We start from the raw sequence: 18,215 nt of genomic DNA on the forward strand, positions 1-18,215 counted from the left end.
CAATTGTTATGTATGTATCTTAGTTTAAGTGCAGTCGCATATACTTATATTTATTTTTTTGTGAAGTTTTTTTTTGTATTTTGTTTTTGGCAAATAAAATTCATTCATTCAAAAGAAAAAAATCGAAAATGCAAAGTTGAATAGAAAATTCTCAACAAAAACTGTTAATTACATATGAAAAACATTAATAATACATGGTCTAATTGGTTCATTTCGAAATGTGACTCTCATCACGGTATATAGAAGAAGACGGTATGTGTCACGCGCATGTTTGTGCTAAATTTCCGGTGTAGCTGACGTATTTTTTTATCCAATCATCTGTTTCCAACAAATAAGTTTTATAAATTGCCAATAGGTGTTGAAAACTTCGTTTGGTGGCGATGACGCAAACTATCTGGGTGGCGATGACGCAAACTATCTGGTTGGCTACTGCACAAACATTTCATGACCCCTACCGTTTTCATCTAAATACCGTGACTCTCATAACCCATATTACAATTCATATTGATATTTTATTGAATCAAATTTACAGTACTTACTAATTATAAGCAACAATATTACAAAGCTCAACAGCTTTTTGAGTAACTCTTATTTTTGTTCCAATTTTATGTTCGCCATCACTCTTTCTTTCTCTTTTCATTCTTCCTCTCTTTCTTCTACACTTATTCAGCATATTCTTTTATCATTAGATTATATAAATTCGAATTCAATTTCAAAATTCTATTTATTCAAACTCACAATATTCACATTCAGAATCAATAAGAAAAACAAAACACTCAGCTCAGTAAGATAAAAAATAATTAATGGAAGATTAATAAAATAAATACTGGTATGTTTTATTAGAAATACGGTAAATTTGTGAATTGGAATAAAAAATACTACCTGCTGGAAGTAAACAATACTCCACGTTTGCAAGCAGGAATGAATATCACCTCAACTAATTTTAAATGCATGAATAAAAGGAGAAAGAAAAAGAAAAGAGAAAGAAAAGACTAGCAACCATTCACTCTCACATTCACTCACCTTGCACACTTTCCAATAACAGCTCATCTTACTAATGCTTATTGCCAGCCACCAAAATTACATTTTTAAACTACGAAATAACATTAAATAAGGATTCTAAATGATCAGGCATAAGACCTCTGAGCCATCTAAGAATTCTTTTTTTGAAAAGAAGTTGATTTTGAACCCTCTTGATTTCAATTGATATAAATTCTTATTTCATCTTTTGTAAGTTCTTAATGACTCATATTGAATTATATTAGCAACTCTCACCTGCGCAAAGGATTTTCCTTGCAGGTGATTGGTTTCTTATATTTTGCTGAAAGTTTTGTTTTTTTGTTCATGTATTGTTTTGAAGAACCAATGAAGAATTTTTTATTTGATTTGATGTTGTTTGTAATGATGTTGTTGAATGAATGAATGGAAATGAGTGAAATACAGACGGATAGTCTTGTAGGGGGGTTTCCTTGCATATTTTATAATACGTTTGTGTTATGTAACACTTCTGTAATTATTTGGGAAATAAATAATTTTTGAATTTGAATTTGAAATGCTTGACATACCTCAACGCGCCCGTGGGCGGAGTGGCGTACGGCACGCCGAGAAAGGCCTCGACGGGCGGCTGTTGCAGCAGTAGGCCTCGCAGCGGCCCGTACTTGGTCCGCACAAGGCGCGTACTGTACTTGAACGCCTCGAGGCTCGCCTCCAGGCAAACCGGCAACAGCGCCGCGCAAACAACCAGCAAGAGCGCTACCGCCCCCGGGCCCTGCCACCTCACGCAGCCGCCTCCCATGGCACCCGCCCGCCGCCCCACGAGGCCATCGACCTCACGATCCACACCACCAACGATGCCGCCTCCAACACCACCTGGAACCACACAAAAAATGAAAAAAATTAGTTAAATTCCGGGATTAGTTCGAAACGTTTGCAAGATGTGGATGAATTGAGATCCCATTACACAGTCATAGCAGTCAATTAACAATAAGACATTATAAAGTAACAATAGATTGTTGATCTTTGATCTCCTTGATATCAGAGGTCCTTCCGTATCCTTCCATATTTGGTTGACCGAGCGAAGTGAGGTCTAAGATTCAAGTCGACGGTTTGGCATTTCTCTTAATGTTTAAATGTTCAAATTTTTATATGTTCATATATTTTTATGTTGCGCATTTACGGCGAAACGCGGTAATAGATTTTCATTAAATTTGACAGATATGTTCCTTTTTAAATCGCGCGTCGACGTATATACAAGGTGTTTGGAAATTTTGCATTTCAAGGATAATTTATAAAATGAATAAGGAGCCTTCTTCATACGCCAATATTACCGTAAAAATCAGACTATAGAATTATTCATCATAAATCAGCTGTCTAGTGGACTATAATACTACCCGTTCAAAAACATCGAACATCTTGAAAATGTATCATTCCATTAACGTTAGTAAACAGTTGACTATAACAAAACCCGTTCAAAAACATCGAACAACTTGAAAATTGTATCTTTCCATCAACGTTGTAGACAGTTGCAGCCAGACCTGATAACAGCGCTCACACTCACATTCCGGGACGACACGTCATGGTACGATATAGGACAGAAAGCTCTATGCTTATTTAGGATCCTTTCTAGACATTTTAAATTGATAAATTATTTATTAATTTTCGAGAAAACATAACAACAGGTTAATGTAACTCACTGAGCGCGAGGTCCACTGTTCACAGAACTACTAGTTAAAGGTCTTTCAGCCGATAAGGATCCTATTACACAGTCATAGCAGTCGAATAACAATAAGTCATTACAATAGATTGTTGACCTTTGATCTTCTTCATATCAAAGGTCCATATATCCTTAATATCCATATCCCATATCAAATATCCATATCCTGCATATCTAGTTGACATGGTCCCATATCAAATATCCATATCCTGCATATCTAGTTGACATGGTCCCATATCAAATATCCATATCCTGCATATCTAGTTGACATGGTCCCATATCAAATATCCATATCCTGCATATCTAGTTGACATGGTCCCATATCAATATCCATATCCTGCATATCTAGTTGACATGGTCCCATATCAAATATCCATATCCTGCATATCTAGTTGACATGGTCCCATATCAAATATCCATATCCTGCATATCTAGTTGACATGGTCCCATATCAAATATCCATATCCTGCATATCTAGTTGACATGGTCCCATATCAAATATCCATATCCTGCATATCTAGTTGACATGGTCCCATATCAAATATCCATATCCTGCATATCTAGTTGACATGGTCCCATATCAAAATCCATATCCTGCATATCTAGTTGACATGGTCCCATATCAATATCCATATCCTGCATATCTAGTTGACATGGTCCCATATCAAATATCCATATCCTGCATATCTAGTTGACATGGTCCCATATCAAATATCCATATCCTGCATATCTAGTTGACATGGTCCCATATCAAATATCCATATCCTGCATATCTAGTTGACATGGTACCATATCAAATATCCATATCCTGCATATCTAGTTGACATGGTCCCATATCAAATATCCATATCCTGCATATCTAGTTGACATGGTCCCATATCAAATATCCATATCCTGCATATCTAGTTGACATGGTCCCATATCAAATATCCATATCCTGCATATCTAGTTGACATGGTCCCATATCAAATATCCATATCCTGCATATCTAGTTGACATGGTCCCATATCAAATATCCATATCCTGCATATCTAGTTGACATGGTCCCATATCAAATATCCATATCCTGCATATCTAGTTGAAGGTAATTCAGCCGATTGTCTCGAATAGTCGAATAGTTTACAACTCAAAATATCAAAAATATCCACAGACATACTACAGACGGACAAGTTCAGAAATGAACATGCTCTACTCACATAGAGTACAAACCTCGACTTATTTCGTGAGTAAGAGGCATGTGAAAATTGCAAGTCAGTCATATTATGGAAAACATAGCAGTCATATTGTGTTGATTATCATTACACAGATAAGGATGCATGGATGAATATTATGACCAATATTTGTCCATTTCTAATTGAGACTGAGGTAATGTATTCGCTTCAATAACTATTTTGATTCGAGTTTGAATTCTGTTTGTCTAATCATTTTGAGTTAATAAGGTTATATAGTTAGATATCATTCAAATTCAAATTTATTTCCACAAAGTAGGTACAAACATTTAACTATAAAAAACAAATACAATTCACCACAATCAATTCAAATGAATACCATTCCTTACTAAAAAATAATAAATTGAACAAAAATAGCATTAATACTTCTATTCCTAACTAGTAAGAGTTATAATTATAGAGAAACAATAGCATAAGTAGATATCCCATGGTATAGGGCGTTTTTGTCGCAACTTCTACTGTTATCTCAAGCTTATAGTCCACGTACTTCTTCCCTGTGAAGCTTTATGACGCTGGTAGTCCCTCATATTGTGCCGTTCATACACTCTTACCCGGTCAAAAAAGTAATAATCGACAGTAATCAGCTTGAGATAACAGTAAAAGTTGCGACATAAACGCCCTATACCATGGGATATCTACTTATGCTATTGTTTCTCTATGGTTATAATGCAACAACCAAACTGAATGGATTGAGGATTATCATTACAATATTATTCAACAATATTCAAATAGCATTGGCTTGGTGGAAATCTACTGGCATAAGTGAGAGCTTGTCCGCCAGTAGGAGTAGCGCCCCAATACTAAGAGCGGAAAAAATGAATAAAGAATAAAAATTAAATAAATGCCGCACTCCAGGATTTTAAACTTATGTAATTATAATCGTACACATCCTTCAACAATATGTGGAGAAAAATATTTTGCAGGAGACCTTCAAATTGGAAGCTATATTATTTTGATATCAAAATAATTTCTTGGGTTATCCAATTTTTATTTTCAATGTAATATACTTCGTTATTATTTGTTGATTCATGAGATCGTTTGGGATACTATTTATCATTCTTGGTGCAATATGAATCAGTTGTTTTGGAATTAAAGTGAGTTTTGAAACATAGCATTCAAATTTATGTTCATTTTATTATATATGTGTTTCGCTACTGATTTTTTTAAAGTTGCGTTATATCCATTGAAATATTTGAGGATGTTAAGCACATAATATTTCTACAGTTATTAATGTATGAACCTCTTCAGGAAGAGCACAACCAACAATCAGATAAATTTTTATTGCCAAATACAAGTAATATTTTCACAAATAAATTTAATTATTGAAATACAATAGTTTTTGGCGTGACTGGGAAAAGAGGTTACATACAGATATAAATTTGAATATTGTTCACAGGCTCCATCAGCAAAACGCGTCGAATTGTGTAAGTAGTCAACCATTAATACTTTTTTCAGTAATAAGAAGCATAAAACGCTTTCGAGGAATGATATTTTTCCTGTTCTATACAGCAACTCATTATTCATTCAAATAGTTATTTGTATAATTATCTAGAGTTAGAAGTACGACTTTTTCTCCCTGTGGGAAAAAGTTTGAAGCCCGACGCGAAGCCGAGGGCAACAATTTTCCTGAGGGAGAAAAAGTATTTTTCGCTCGTGATGTACACAACATTTCTCCTCCATCTACATTTTTTTATAGAAACTGCAAATCAAATCATTTCAATAACTTACGTTATTGGTGACAATGTTTACTAACAACATAACCTAAAATCTGAAACCTAAAACCCGGTCGTCTGATTGGCACAAAGACCTTAAAGAGATATAGACCCACAATGCCTATGCCTTTCCAATGATAGCTTTTACTTGAAATTGAAGGCCGCCATTGGGGTATTTTAGCACGAGATAATATATTTTTATATTTGTAATACTATAGATTACAAAGGCATTGGTATGTAATAATCTTATAGGTTGCCCCCTCAATGGCCGATTTCAATTCCAAGTAGGCCTACGACACTAGTGCTGCATGTTAGTCTATGCATCTTTAAGGTCTTTAGATTGGCACTGCCGATTGCGCTATCTATCGGCAAAAGTTATAACAATTATTATCAGCTGGGTGGCTATCAAAAACGGCTGACTCCAGATCACGTGTTTCAGATTTGAATTGCAGATGAGAAATATTTGTTGGCTGGTATTTTGAATAGAATAAAATATTTTTAAAATTGTATAAATTTCTATCGTCCACTAATAGTAAGTATATAATATCATACAAACATTTTATTTCATGAGTTGATAGAATTTATGGTTGTGGTATTGAATTCAGTTGACTCAATGACAGACACCTCTATTATGCTTCCTCATCTGAGCTTGGACCTTCTAACATATTTCGAATGTAAGTTTCAAAATAGAGATGCTCACCATGTTATTTAAATGGAGTCACTTTTACTCCCTAGGGAGTTTTTCTGTTTTTTACAACCGAGAGCGAAAAAGTGACAGTTTAGTATTATGTTTTAGGTAGTAGAGTAAGTACTTTAGACAGTAGGTGGAGTAAAAATCTATTAATAGGGAGGAGAATGAAAGTTCAGTAAGGAATCATGATTGATATCGAGTAATGCAGACAATGAAAAATTGAAAATTGATTGATTGGAATGAAGCTGCATGAGGATCCAATCGACATTCATATTTTTCTCAGTATCGCCTGGAAAAAGGTTGCACATTTCGAAATTCACCCAGCTCCAAGCAGTTTTGTAGAACGCACTCAGGTTTAATGGGGCATGGAATGTCAATTCAAGTGCAGAAAACGTTCGGAAAAATACGATGATGTTCTGGAAAACACGCAGACTTTTTCGAACATTACGCTGTTGCTTGCTTTCGAGAGCGATATTATAACTCATGCAGAAGTCAAATATACACGAATATTACGGCGTATGAAATTTCCAACAACATTTTATGTCTTCCTTTGCGATTACAGTGCTGGGAAAGAGAACCGTAATGTAGGTTCTTCGCATCAGGTGTGCTCTCGCCGAGCTGACGTGATGTTATATATGATGTGACCTCTGATAGGAGAGGAGTGCCACATTCAATAAATTTGCTCGCATGCAGATCGTCAATCCACTAGCTACAAACTCTTACTGGATCATAGGAGATCACGTGTAAGCTAGTACATCGATTTGTTGATGAGATTGAATAATGATTGAATACTGCAGGTAGTTGATTGGTAAATTCCCTATTCACGACATAACCATCTATCTATATGAATAAAAGCGAATTAATGGCATTCACTTACTGACTGACTGACTGATTCACTCACTCACTCACTCACTCGCAGAACTTGAAATCTACCGGATCAAAAACGTTCAAATTTGGTAGGTATGTTCAGTTGGCCCTTTAGAGACGCACTAAGAACGGATTTGGAAAAATTTCCAAAAATACGCACAAAATCTGCATTTTTCACCGTTTTTTAGCGCTCTCTCAGCTTTATCGAGAACAAATGAACTGAAATAGTTCAAATTCAGTACAGAAGCTCAGCTAGGGTGTAATAATGTAGTGTCAGAATGAATCTGCAATAACGTCAAAGATACGCTCAAAATTAGCGTTTTTTTTTTGCTTTTTCTCAGATTTATCAAGAACAAATGAACATGAATAGTTCAAATTTAGTACAGAAGCTAAGCTGGGGTGTAATAATGTTGTGTTAGAAGGAATTTGAAATAACGCCAAAGATACGCCCAAAATAAGCGTTTTCTCAGTTCTTTGATCAAGTAATAGACAGAAAAAGTCCAAATTTTAGACAGAGGTTTAGGTAGGGTGAAAATGTTGTGATGAGGTGACTTTAATATTTCATCAAACATACGCCCAAAATCAGCGTTTCTCTCAGCTTTTCTACGTTTTCTCAGTACTTTGACTTTCTGATGGAATGAAGCATGCTCAAATGAAAAATGCAGGCGAGGGAAGCGAGCCCGCTGATCTAATTTCTGGACGATCTAGTCGGGGGTCCAGGGGGCGGAGCCCCCTGGCTAGACGGATATGGCGAGCGAAGCGAGATCCTCCAAGATTTCATTACGTCAAGTAATTGATCACAACGTTAGTAGACAGAATAATAATTTATTATTCTACTAACTTTAAATTGATTAGACTTGATTAGACATGAAGTATTTGATTAACCCGCGGAGCAAGGGTTACTTGCTGGTATTATAATTATATGAAAGTTGAAAATCAAAGTTCCCGTTTTTTTTAATTTATTTTATCTATCACAACATGTTACGACTCATTTATGTCATTTTTGAGTGATATTGCTCAAAAAAAATGTTATGAAAAATAAAATTAAGTGGAAAAAGGGTAACTTACTTTGTTGTTTCAGAGTAAGATGAAGTTCAAAATACAACAATTTTGATCTAATGCTTCATTTAATTATTTGAAAAGAATATGAAATCTTAAAATATACAGAACAAGCTAAGCCCGGGCCGATAAATGGATTACCCTCAATTTCATTGCATACTACATTCGGGTGAATAATTATTTCGATTGTGAAGGTCATGAAACTTTACTACGCTATCAAACCACAAAACCCAACTGAAACCACCCATAGAATTCCAATACAATAATAATTATACCCACAACATAACAAACACAATAATTATCATTGAAGCTTGTTATTTTGTAGGCAATATTCATGCCAAACATTGTAGAGCAAACAGGTGTTTGTATTAAATGATAATATTGAGGGAGTTTATGTTATTCTAGAGTGGAACTTTGCTGTTTGTTGATTTTGCATCTGAATATCTGCCGTTATTGTGACCTGGTTCCATTTGTTATAGTGGCAATTCCTGAGCTCATCCGAAATATTGAAATAATTCTGTAGTTACATAAAATCTGCAACTTGTATGGAATATCATTGTATCGTTTTTCCAGCAATACTACAGAAGTAATTACACTACATCTATCATAAGATTTTATTGACCGAGCGAAGTGAGGTCTAAGATTCAAGTCGACGGTTTGGCATTTCTCTTAATGTTTAAATGTTTATATGTTTATATGTTTATATGTTGCGCATTTACGGCAAAACGCGGTAATAGATTTTCATGGAATTTACAGCAATACTACAGAAGTAATTACACTTCATCTATCATAAGATTTCATCGACCGAGCGAAGTGAGGTCTAAGATTCAAGTCGACGGTTTGGCATTTCTCTTGATGTTTAAATGTTTATATATGTTTATGTGCATTTACGGCAAAACGCGGTAATAGATTTTCATGGAATTTAACAGGTATGTTCCTTTTTTAATTGCGCGTCGACCTATATACAAGGTTTTTGGAAGTTTTGCATTTCAAGGATAATATAAAAGGAAAAAGGAGCTTCCTTCATACGCCAATATTAGAGTGAAAATCAGACTATAGAATTATTCATCATAAATCAGCTGACAAGTGATTACACAGATGTGTGGAGAAGCCAGTCTATTGCTGTATTTCCATAAGGTCTATAGTTTCAATCAGGTACTTGTGGATGAGGATACTGCGTGAGGTCTACTGTTCACAGAGCTACTAGTATATTTAGTTATGTATATTGCAAAATAACAAGACAATGTCTGGAGTCTGTGAATGTCACTGTGAACGTCTATTTTCTGATATTTTCTTCGTCCAATAATTGTGTGAAACACTCTTTCTATTCACGTGAGCATTGAATGATAATTTTGTATTATCTTTCTCCAGTTTTCCATTTAATTATATTCAAAACTTTTTCTATAGGTGTGAACTTCAATAATCTTAATATATTTCCTCCAGACTTGCATCCAATTGTATCCAACACGTTTTCTATTGTTGTGAACTCAAACAATTTTTGTATTACTCCAGTTTTCCATATAATCATTTTCAACACTTTTTCTTTTGGTGAAAGCTTTCAGTTCTGTTGTAATTTCTCCTCCTCCAATTCTCCATCTAATCGTATCCAAAAGTTTCTCCAATGGTGTAAGCTTCAATAACCTCTGTATTTTTCTTCTCTAGTTTTTTATTTAATTATTTTCAACACTTTTTTTATCCATGTAAACTCCAAGTTCTCTTGTGATTTCTTTTTATCCAGTTCTCCATCTAATCGTATTCAACAGCTTCTCTATTGGTGGTGAACTTCAATAACCCCTGTATTCTCCCCCTCTAGCATTTGCATTTCAATGTTTCCAACACTTTTTCCATTGGTGTAAACTTCTAGTACACTTGTGACTTCTTCTCCGCCAGATTTTCATCTATATGGTAAAGACCACATTATAATGGCAGTGTTTGTTTCGCAATGGTATTGCTATCCTTGTCTATCATTTGACAAAGCGCTACATCTTTCTCGCTTTCCTCTGTTGCCAGATCGTATTTTAACAATGTAGAGTGTGATGTCACTTGTTATTTTAATAATATTTTGATATATTAATAGAAATTTTAAATATTTTAAAATTGTGATATTGAAAATATTGACAAGCTTATTTTCATTGTGGCATTTTTTTAAGGGAATATATTTGTTAATAAAGTTTCAGAAATTTTTATTTTAAACCTGATCCATCTCGTGATATACAGTCTGAGCTGTCTTGGTACAACGCATTATGGTTATGCAACACATGCAATTAATAAATCATTCAAATCAGTTTTTTATTATGAACAACTATTACCTATCATCCTTTGATGATAGTCACATTCTTCAATCAGCGAATATTTATTGATAATTATTAAAATAAGTCTGCTATATATTACATAAGGCTCCGGAGATCTTCTAGAATTGGCATCGTATGTAATAAAGAATTTTGAAAGGATAAATTGGTGCACACCAATATTCATTCTAAGCGTTTTGTGACTCAATTGGAAAAATTATAGTTGAGTTTCATTATTCTTGATTGGATGTATGGTTACTGTATACCAGTCACCGACTGGTAATCTTTTTGATTTATTTCTTGTTATTCTACAATAACTTCGAGAGAGCGGCGGTAAGACTTAGTAAATATCAGTTGTCTAAACCCTTCATGGTCCTCTATTATGAAATCAATCATGCATTTATCACTGAGCTAAAGCTGTGGCTCGAGCCCCATTATATTTGCGAGCCGGACGGCCTTCAATTTCTGCAAATTTATTAGCAAGATAGGGATCATAGTATCACTGATGGGCACCCAATTAGCATATCACATAAAAATCACTATCAACGTGGGGAATATATTGCTGTATCCAAATACGGCTTCGCAAGAGTTAATAATTAGTCAACAAAATATTTCATCTTAATTATGAAAATTCATTATGAAATTTGAATTTTATAATTAATCTATGAAATAAAACATCTTCACTAAATGGAGAATATGATTTCCAGCTTCATAAAATATAATCGATCATTTCAAACGAGAATGAACAGTTATTACATCAATAAACCTGTATCAGCTACCGTCTATAGAAGGCATTGACAAGACAGTATCAACGTTGTTCTCCTAGCTTTCTTCACTGTCATTTTAACGTGAACCTCACTATAATACTTTATTCAACACTTTTTCTTTTAGTGCAAGCTTCCGGTAGTTTTGTAATTCCTTCTCCAGTTCTCCATCCAAATTGTATTCAAAACTTCTTTTCACCGTGTAAACTTTAATACCCTTTGTATTGGACTCTTCCACTTCTCTCACTAACTCTACATTCCACTGCACATAGTCACTCCACTCGTATGATGTGCAAAACAGCTACATTTGTGCAACTCCAATTTGATTACGAGTGTTGGTGTGTGTGTGTGTGTGTGTGTGTGTGTGTGTGTGTGTGTGTGTGTGTGTGTGTGTGAGCGCGCACTGTACGTGTTCTCGTAGTCTAGTGCTATCAAAGTTCTTTGCATTTAAATTGAAACTATAAAGTGCACTTGAATCTATCTCATTGCCTGCTGGCGGGCGGGCGGGCGGGCGGAGAGGCCAATTTACATTTGGATCCGTTGTTGGACGCAAGAACTACCAAACTACCGCAGGAAAAAGGTTAGTGAGTGAGAGAAAGAGAGGGTGTGAGACTGAGGAGGGTTGAGGAGTAAAATAGAGAGTTGGAGGGAGAAAGATAGAGACTGTGAGAGAGATGCTAGACGCTAGAGCTGGGGTTAGTGAGTGAGAGAGTAAACGTTTTAACTTTTTGTGTAGTTGAGAAGTTGATATTGTGGTAATTATTCATATTGAATGGAAAAGACTAAGAAATTTTCAAAAAAATCACTGATATTTTTCATTCAAAACGTCTTAAGATTAAGATAGAGTAGAATAGAATAGAATAGAATAGCTGCCTTTATTTTTACCTAGGAGGGCGGAGTGAGAGACTATTGAAGAGTAAGAGAGAGATAGTGAGAGAGAGAGAGATTATTTGGGATTAAGAGGGTGATAGAGAGAGAGAGTGACTGTTCAAGAGTAAGAGGGTGATGGAGAGAGATTGACTATTGAAGAGTAGGAGGGTGATAGAGAGAGAGAGAGAGATATACTGTTGACGATCAAGAGGGTGATAGAGAGAGAGAGAGAGAGAGAGAGAGAGAGAGATATTTATTGACAATTGTTACAAGGCATTTACAAAAATTGACAATAAAATTAAATCAAACTTGATAGATAAATTATTATTCAACAGTTCTGCATCAGTATAATCAATTACAAATACAGTATCAAAGAAAATAATATAGTATAATTATATTAAGTTATATTAAGCCATCAACATTATACTAGATCACATAAGCAATACTGGAGGAAAGAAAAGATGTTAGAGAGAGAGAGAGAGAGAGAGAGAGAGAGAGAGAGAGAGAGAGAGAGAGAGAGAGAGAGAGTGAGACTGTTGAAGAGTTAGAGGGTGATAGAGAGAGAGAGAGTGTGACTGTTGAAGATTTAGAGGGTGATAGAGAGAAAGAGAGAGAGAGAGAGAGAATATTGAAGAGTAAGAGGGACATAGAGAGAGAGGGATTGACTGTTGAAGAGTAGGAGGGATTGAGAGAGAGAGAGAGAGAGAGAGATCTGTTCCGTTGTCATGAACTAGAACTAACACAGAAAAAAAGGTTAGTAGATGACACAGAGTGTTAGAATGAGAGAGAAGAATCAGAGGAAACGAGACAGAATGAGAGAGTGTTCAAGAGACAAGAGAAGAGGAAGAGAGAGTGGGAGATAGAGTGATAGTGCGAGAGATGTCATGAAAGACCGAGAGAGACTGTGTGAGCGAGTGGACCATCACCCTACTTCCGTATTCACCTTTTCCCAATCCATTTTTTCTCTTACTTTTCTCACCATTCACTTTTGCCCTCTCTCTCTAATCACTTTTCCCCTCTCTCTCTATCCACTTTTTCCTTTTTTCCTCCTCACTCTATTCACTTTTTCCCTCTCTCTCTCTATTCACTTTTTCCTCCTCTCTTTATTCACTTTTTCCCTTTCCCCTATTCACTTCTCCCTTTCGCACTATTTACTTTTTCCCTCTCCCTCTATTCACTTTTTCCTTTTCTCACTATTCACTTCTCCCTTTCCCCCTATCCACTTTTCCTCTTTCCACTATTCACTTTTCCCTTTCCCCCTATCCACTTCTCCCTTTACCCTATTCACTTTCTCCCTTTCCCTCTTCTCACTTCTTCCCTCTCCCAATAATCACCTTTTCCCTTTCCCTTAATTCAGTTTCCCCTCTCTCACTATATACTTTTTCCCTCCCACTCTCTCTCTCTCTCTATTCACTTTTCCCCTCTTTCCTTATTCACTGTCCCTTTTCCCTTCTTCTCTCCCACACTCTTCACCCATCTTCATCCCTAATTTCTTTCACGCCATTCACAAAGCGAATAAAAGAGACGGCCAATAAGTGAATGTGTGACTATTCCTTAGCATGTAACTCCAAGTTAGGATTCATTTAAAACTGTCCACGTTCCCTAAGCAAAACCATTCATTGAATGCTGACATAGTAGACAGGATCTCACAATTCACAGTCACCCTATCATCTGATTGGCCCGACTCAGTCTGATGATGAAATACGACAGCGAGTTCTCCGTAGCTTCAACCACTCGGTGATTGATTAAACTGTTAAACTTCGGATGGAATTCGTAAAGTTCTCGTTCCTCATTATTCAGTTGGGAGCTGATTGGATGGATTGTATCGCACAGAGATGTTGGTGTGTTGAGTAATCTAAAACAGCCCACTTTGTAGAATGTAGATTCATTGATTTCTATTCGACTATCCTCTCATAATATTGAAAAATTGAAATTAAATTATAAAAAGAAAGAACTAGAGAATTGAACCAAAATAAAATAGAGAGAAAATGGTGTAAAGTTTCAGCTATTTTGAGTTATTTAGGAATGTTTCATTTCGTCAAAAGGAAACGTTTCTAATTATAGAAATGAGAAAATAAAGATTATCATGAAAACTACGACTACGCCCAATTTCGGAAAGCCAATTTTCCAACTCCAGCTGTTTAAAGTGTGGAACTCATAGCTAAATCCCAAGCTCGGAAACCTGCCTGTGGACCTTATTAATACCTATACATCATAATTCGTTCTGGAGTACAAAAGCATAAAAAATGTATTACTAAAGAAGAAATTATAATAACATTCATACAGAAATGCTCTCTCCAATTACAGTGAATTGAGATTAATTCCCAGAAGAATGCAAACATTTCCCTCACAAAGGCCCAGTTGCATAATAGTCGGTTAAATTTTAATCCTGATTAGTTTTACGTGAACCAAATCAGAGAAGACCATTTCGAAAAGATGGATCTACTGGAATTAATCAGGATTGAAAATAATCCGGATTTTTTGCAACCGGCACTTAGTACCTGATTGAATGATTACAAAAGTTCAACAGCTGAGTCATAATTTTGACACAGTCCCACACAGATGAACTCGATCGCTCACTTCCATCACCAACAGACGACGAAATAATTATAATCATCTGTTTTTCCAAGGATGAATAATAATTATCCTTTCAATGTCCTTCAGCGAGATTCCTCAGGGATGAGAACTAGTACAATCGAATCTTTATATTATAAACCTACTATGTTCTCATAGAGACCATTCCAAAATATGCAGTAATACTGCATATAGCATACTGTCCTTCAATGTATTTTTTGTTTTGTGTTTTTTAAATTATGACAAGTCACTTCTGACGCTTCCACATGCTTGCCCATAAAGCATAAGCTTATATTATATATATACTATGTTCTGAATTTTAGTGAGAATCGTTAGAGCCGTTTTCGAGATCCGGTAAAATAGAAACATATAACAGAAGCTGCTCGTTTAATAATATAGGATATACCTTCAATCATACACCTTATGCAGAATATCGATAGTTCTGCTTAGTCCTTGTTGACATGATGTACCGTTCATACCTATACATTAAAAATATCATTTATATCTGACCATCTAAACATCTAAACATCTAAACATCTAAACATCTAAACATCTAAAGATCTAAACATCTAAACATCTAAACAGAAGTTGCTCGTTTAATAATATAGGATATACCTTCCATCATACACCTTATGCAGAATATCGATAGTTCTGCTTAGTCCTTGTTGACATGATGTACCGTTCATACCTATACATTAAAAATATCATTTATATCTGACCATCTAAACATCTGAACATCTAAACATCTAAACATCTAAACATCTAAACATCTAAACAGAAGTTGCTCGTTTAATAGTATAGGATATACCTTCAATCATACACTTTTTGCAGAATATCAATAGTTCTGTTCTTTCCCAGTTGACATGATGTACCGTTCATACCTACACATAAATTTCATCTATACAACATACACCTTCAATGACAACTGAATCAGAACACTTGGACACGTTCAGTCACTCAACTGACGTTTCATGGAAACTAACATTCAATTGACGTTTCATGGTAACTAAGGCTTCAGTAATGCCCATGGGAACCCACTCATGGAATCCGAGACCGTAAACGGTGCTAAGATTGGGGAGTGATGATTACTATGGTGTAACGATGATTAATTCCTGGCTAGTATGGCTTAGGTGGTGATGGAGGTGGAGGTGGAGGTGATGGTAGAGGTTGATGTGGAGATGGAGGTGGAGATGGCTGAAGGATGCAATCAGAGTTTGTAACTGGGTTAAGTGACGGCGGTGACGTTCTGCTGTGGATGGGTGGACGCAATAGTGTCACATGTCTGCCAGGTCGTTGGTAACTGCTGTCTAGTATTCTCAAATTGTCTTGCTTGATCTCTCTCACACCTGGGTTCTCTCTCAGATTTCTAGCAGACACTCACTCTCTCTCATACAACTCCTCAGATCACCTTGCTGTCGGTCTCTCTCCCACCTGGATTCTCTCTCGAATTTCTAGCACTCACTCACTCTCTCTCATACAACACCTCAGATTACCTGGCTGTCGGTCTCTCTCCCACGTAGATTCTCTCTAGAATTTAAAGCACTCTCTCTTTCTTTTTGGGTTGTATGACAGGGAGGACCAGGAGTCCTTACTCCGCCCTAATAAAGGAAGATGATCAATCGATCAATCACTCTCTTTCTCTCGCTCTCTCTCTATATTTCTCCACACTCTCTTTCTTTCGCCTCTCTCTATATTTCTCTACACTCTCTCATTCTCAAGTAAATATTGTAACATACATAAATAAAGAAATCTAATCTCACTCTCAGACATCTTTTCAACTTTTCTTGCTCGGTCTCTCTCCTACCTGGATTCTCTCAAATTTCGTAAACTCTCTCTCTCTCTCTCTCAAATTGTCTTGCTTGGTCACACCCACCCGGTCCTTCACTCAAATTTCAAACGTACACACTCTCTCTCTCTCGCACACATAACTTTTGTAGTAAGAGGCTCCTTACCAACCCCTGACATTAACAATAAATTATATCGAGAGACCTGGCTGACTCAGGTAGGTGTCAGAGTTTTCAGGTCGCAACCGATCAATTTCAGGGCCTCTGACATGACCTAATGACTGCTCATCAGGCAGCCGGGACCGACGCTTAACGTGTCCATCCGAACACGGAAATCATTACTATCCTGATACTCTTGTTCTACTGCGAAATCCCTTGACCTCTAATCATAAATCTTTCTTCCCATAATATTCATCCAACCAACAGGCTGTCTTTCTTGTGATATTGATGATTTTTCCATCCTTGGAATAGCAAAGATAGTTCGAAATACTAATTGAATCTTTGGTTGAGTTGCTACCATTCTTAAAAGTCTTCTTGCTAGACTCAAATTCAGTTCTACTCATTCTTTCTCCCACTCCTAACCCATTCATCAAAGGTGAGTCTTCTTACAAATAAGACCAAGATCATAAAAATACTACACTCACATGAGCTACTTTACAACAAATAAATAAAAACAATATAAAAAATCTTGTAATTGAAGGGTACTACAAGATATTTACATTGTTTTTACTAATTTGACCAAGATTTTATATTAATATTTCCCGCTTTTATTCTCCGTCATTTCTTCCTGTTATATCCTCTTTTGTTTTGATTCTCCTTCATTCCTTCATTTATGTTATCTCCTCATTTTTTTTCTATAATCTACAATTTCCATTTCTTCTCAGACTCTAAAAGTTTGAAGATGTGAGATGAAAACCAATCATACCTCTTTTTCTGCTAGGATTCTAGTAGATTCCTTTGTATGATGTTCCATTCTCTACCTACAATATCTAATCTATATTCTCCTCATTTGAACATTTCCCTTTCTATATCCTCAACTTATCTTCCTCTACTTTCTTCATTCTCTCACCTTTTTTTCCCAACATCTTCCAACTTTTTGAGTTCAATTATCCTCTAATTCATTTATTCATTTTACAATGCAAATGACACTGATGTAATAGCATTGGTAAATGAAATAATAGGGTAATCATTATGCTAGTTTTTTTTCAAATTAATTGGTGATGACACAGTCTAAGATGAGATTAGAATTTTAGAAATTAATTTGTCTCTTCTATTTCTTCATTTTTAAATCCTTCCTTCAACACCTTCTCCTTCTAATCTACCTTTTTCTCCTGCTGTTGCTTTTCCTCTCCTACCTCCTCTGATTTCCACGCTCTTTTAAATTCTCTCTTACTCTCTCCTACCCTCTCTCACTCTACTGTAACATAAATCTATTGTAACATACATAAATAAAGAAATCTAATCTACCTCACTCTATCCCTCGCATCTATCTCACTCACTCACTCTCGCTTACACATTCTCGTTCCTCTCACTTCACCTTACAAACTTTACCTCTCTCACCCCTTCTGAGTCAATTCTCCCTCCTGCGCTTGGTTCACCTACTTTCCGTGGAGCCAAGCTCCCCATAACTACCCTCTCTAACCGCGGTTACGATGTCTCTTATC

The 18,215-nt window shown here is 35.9% G+C and overlaps 2 protein-coding genes across 2 annotated transcripts in view; one reads left to right on the forward strand and one right to left on the reverse strand.

The window, feature by feature from the left end:
• LOC120350722 (neuroligin-4, X-linked-like) overlaps positions 1-2,856 on the reverse strand; it is a gene marked incomplete at its 3' end in the record, with an annotated part of 211,059 nt that extends 208,203 nt beyond the window's left edge. Inside the window, 2 exon segments of the mRNA XM_039425450.1 lie at positions 1,566-1,869; positions 2,811-2,856. Coding sequence (XP_039281384.1) covers positions 1,566-1,869; positions 2,811-2,856 — 350 coding nt within the window.
• A 13,047-nt stretch (positions 2,857-15,903) lies between these two features.
• LOC111064429 (neuroligin-1-like) overlaps positions 15,904-18,215 on the forward strand; it is a 121,084-nt gene continuing 118,772 nt past the window's right edge. The window contains exon 1 of the mRNA XM_022352156.2: positions 15,904-15,979. Within this exon, the coding sequence (XP_022207848.2) occupies positions 15,904-15,979 (76 nt within the window). The remainder of the gene's footprint in view (positions 15,980-18,215) is intronic.

The sequence above is a fragment of the Nilaparvata lugens genome, chromosome 3 (assembly GCF_014356525.2).
Source record: "Nilaparvata lugens isolate BPH chromosome 3, ASM1435652v1, whole genome shotgun sequence".
Lineage (NCBI taxonomy): Eukaryota > Metazoa > Arthropoda > Insecta > Hemiptera > Delphacidae > Nilaparvata > Nilaparvata lugens.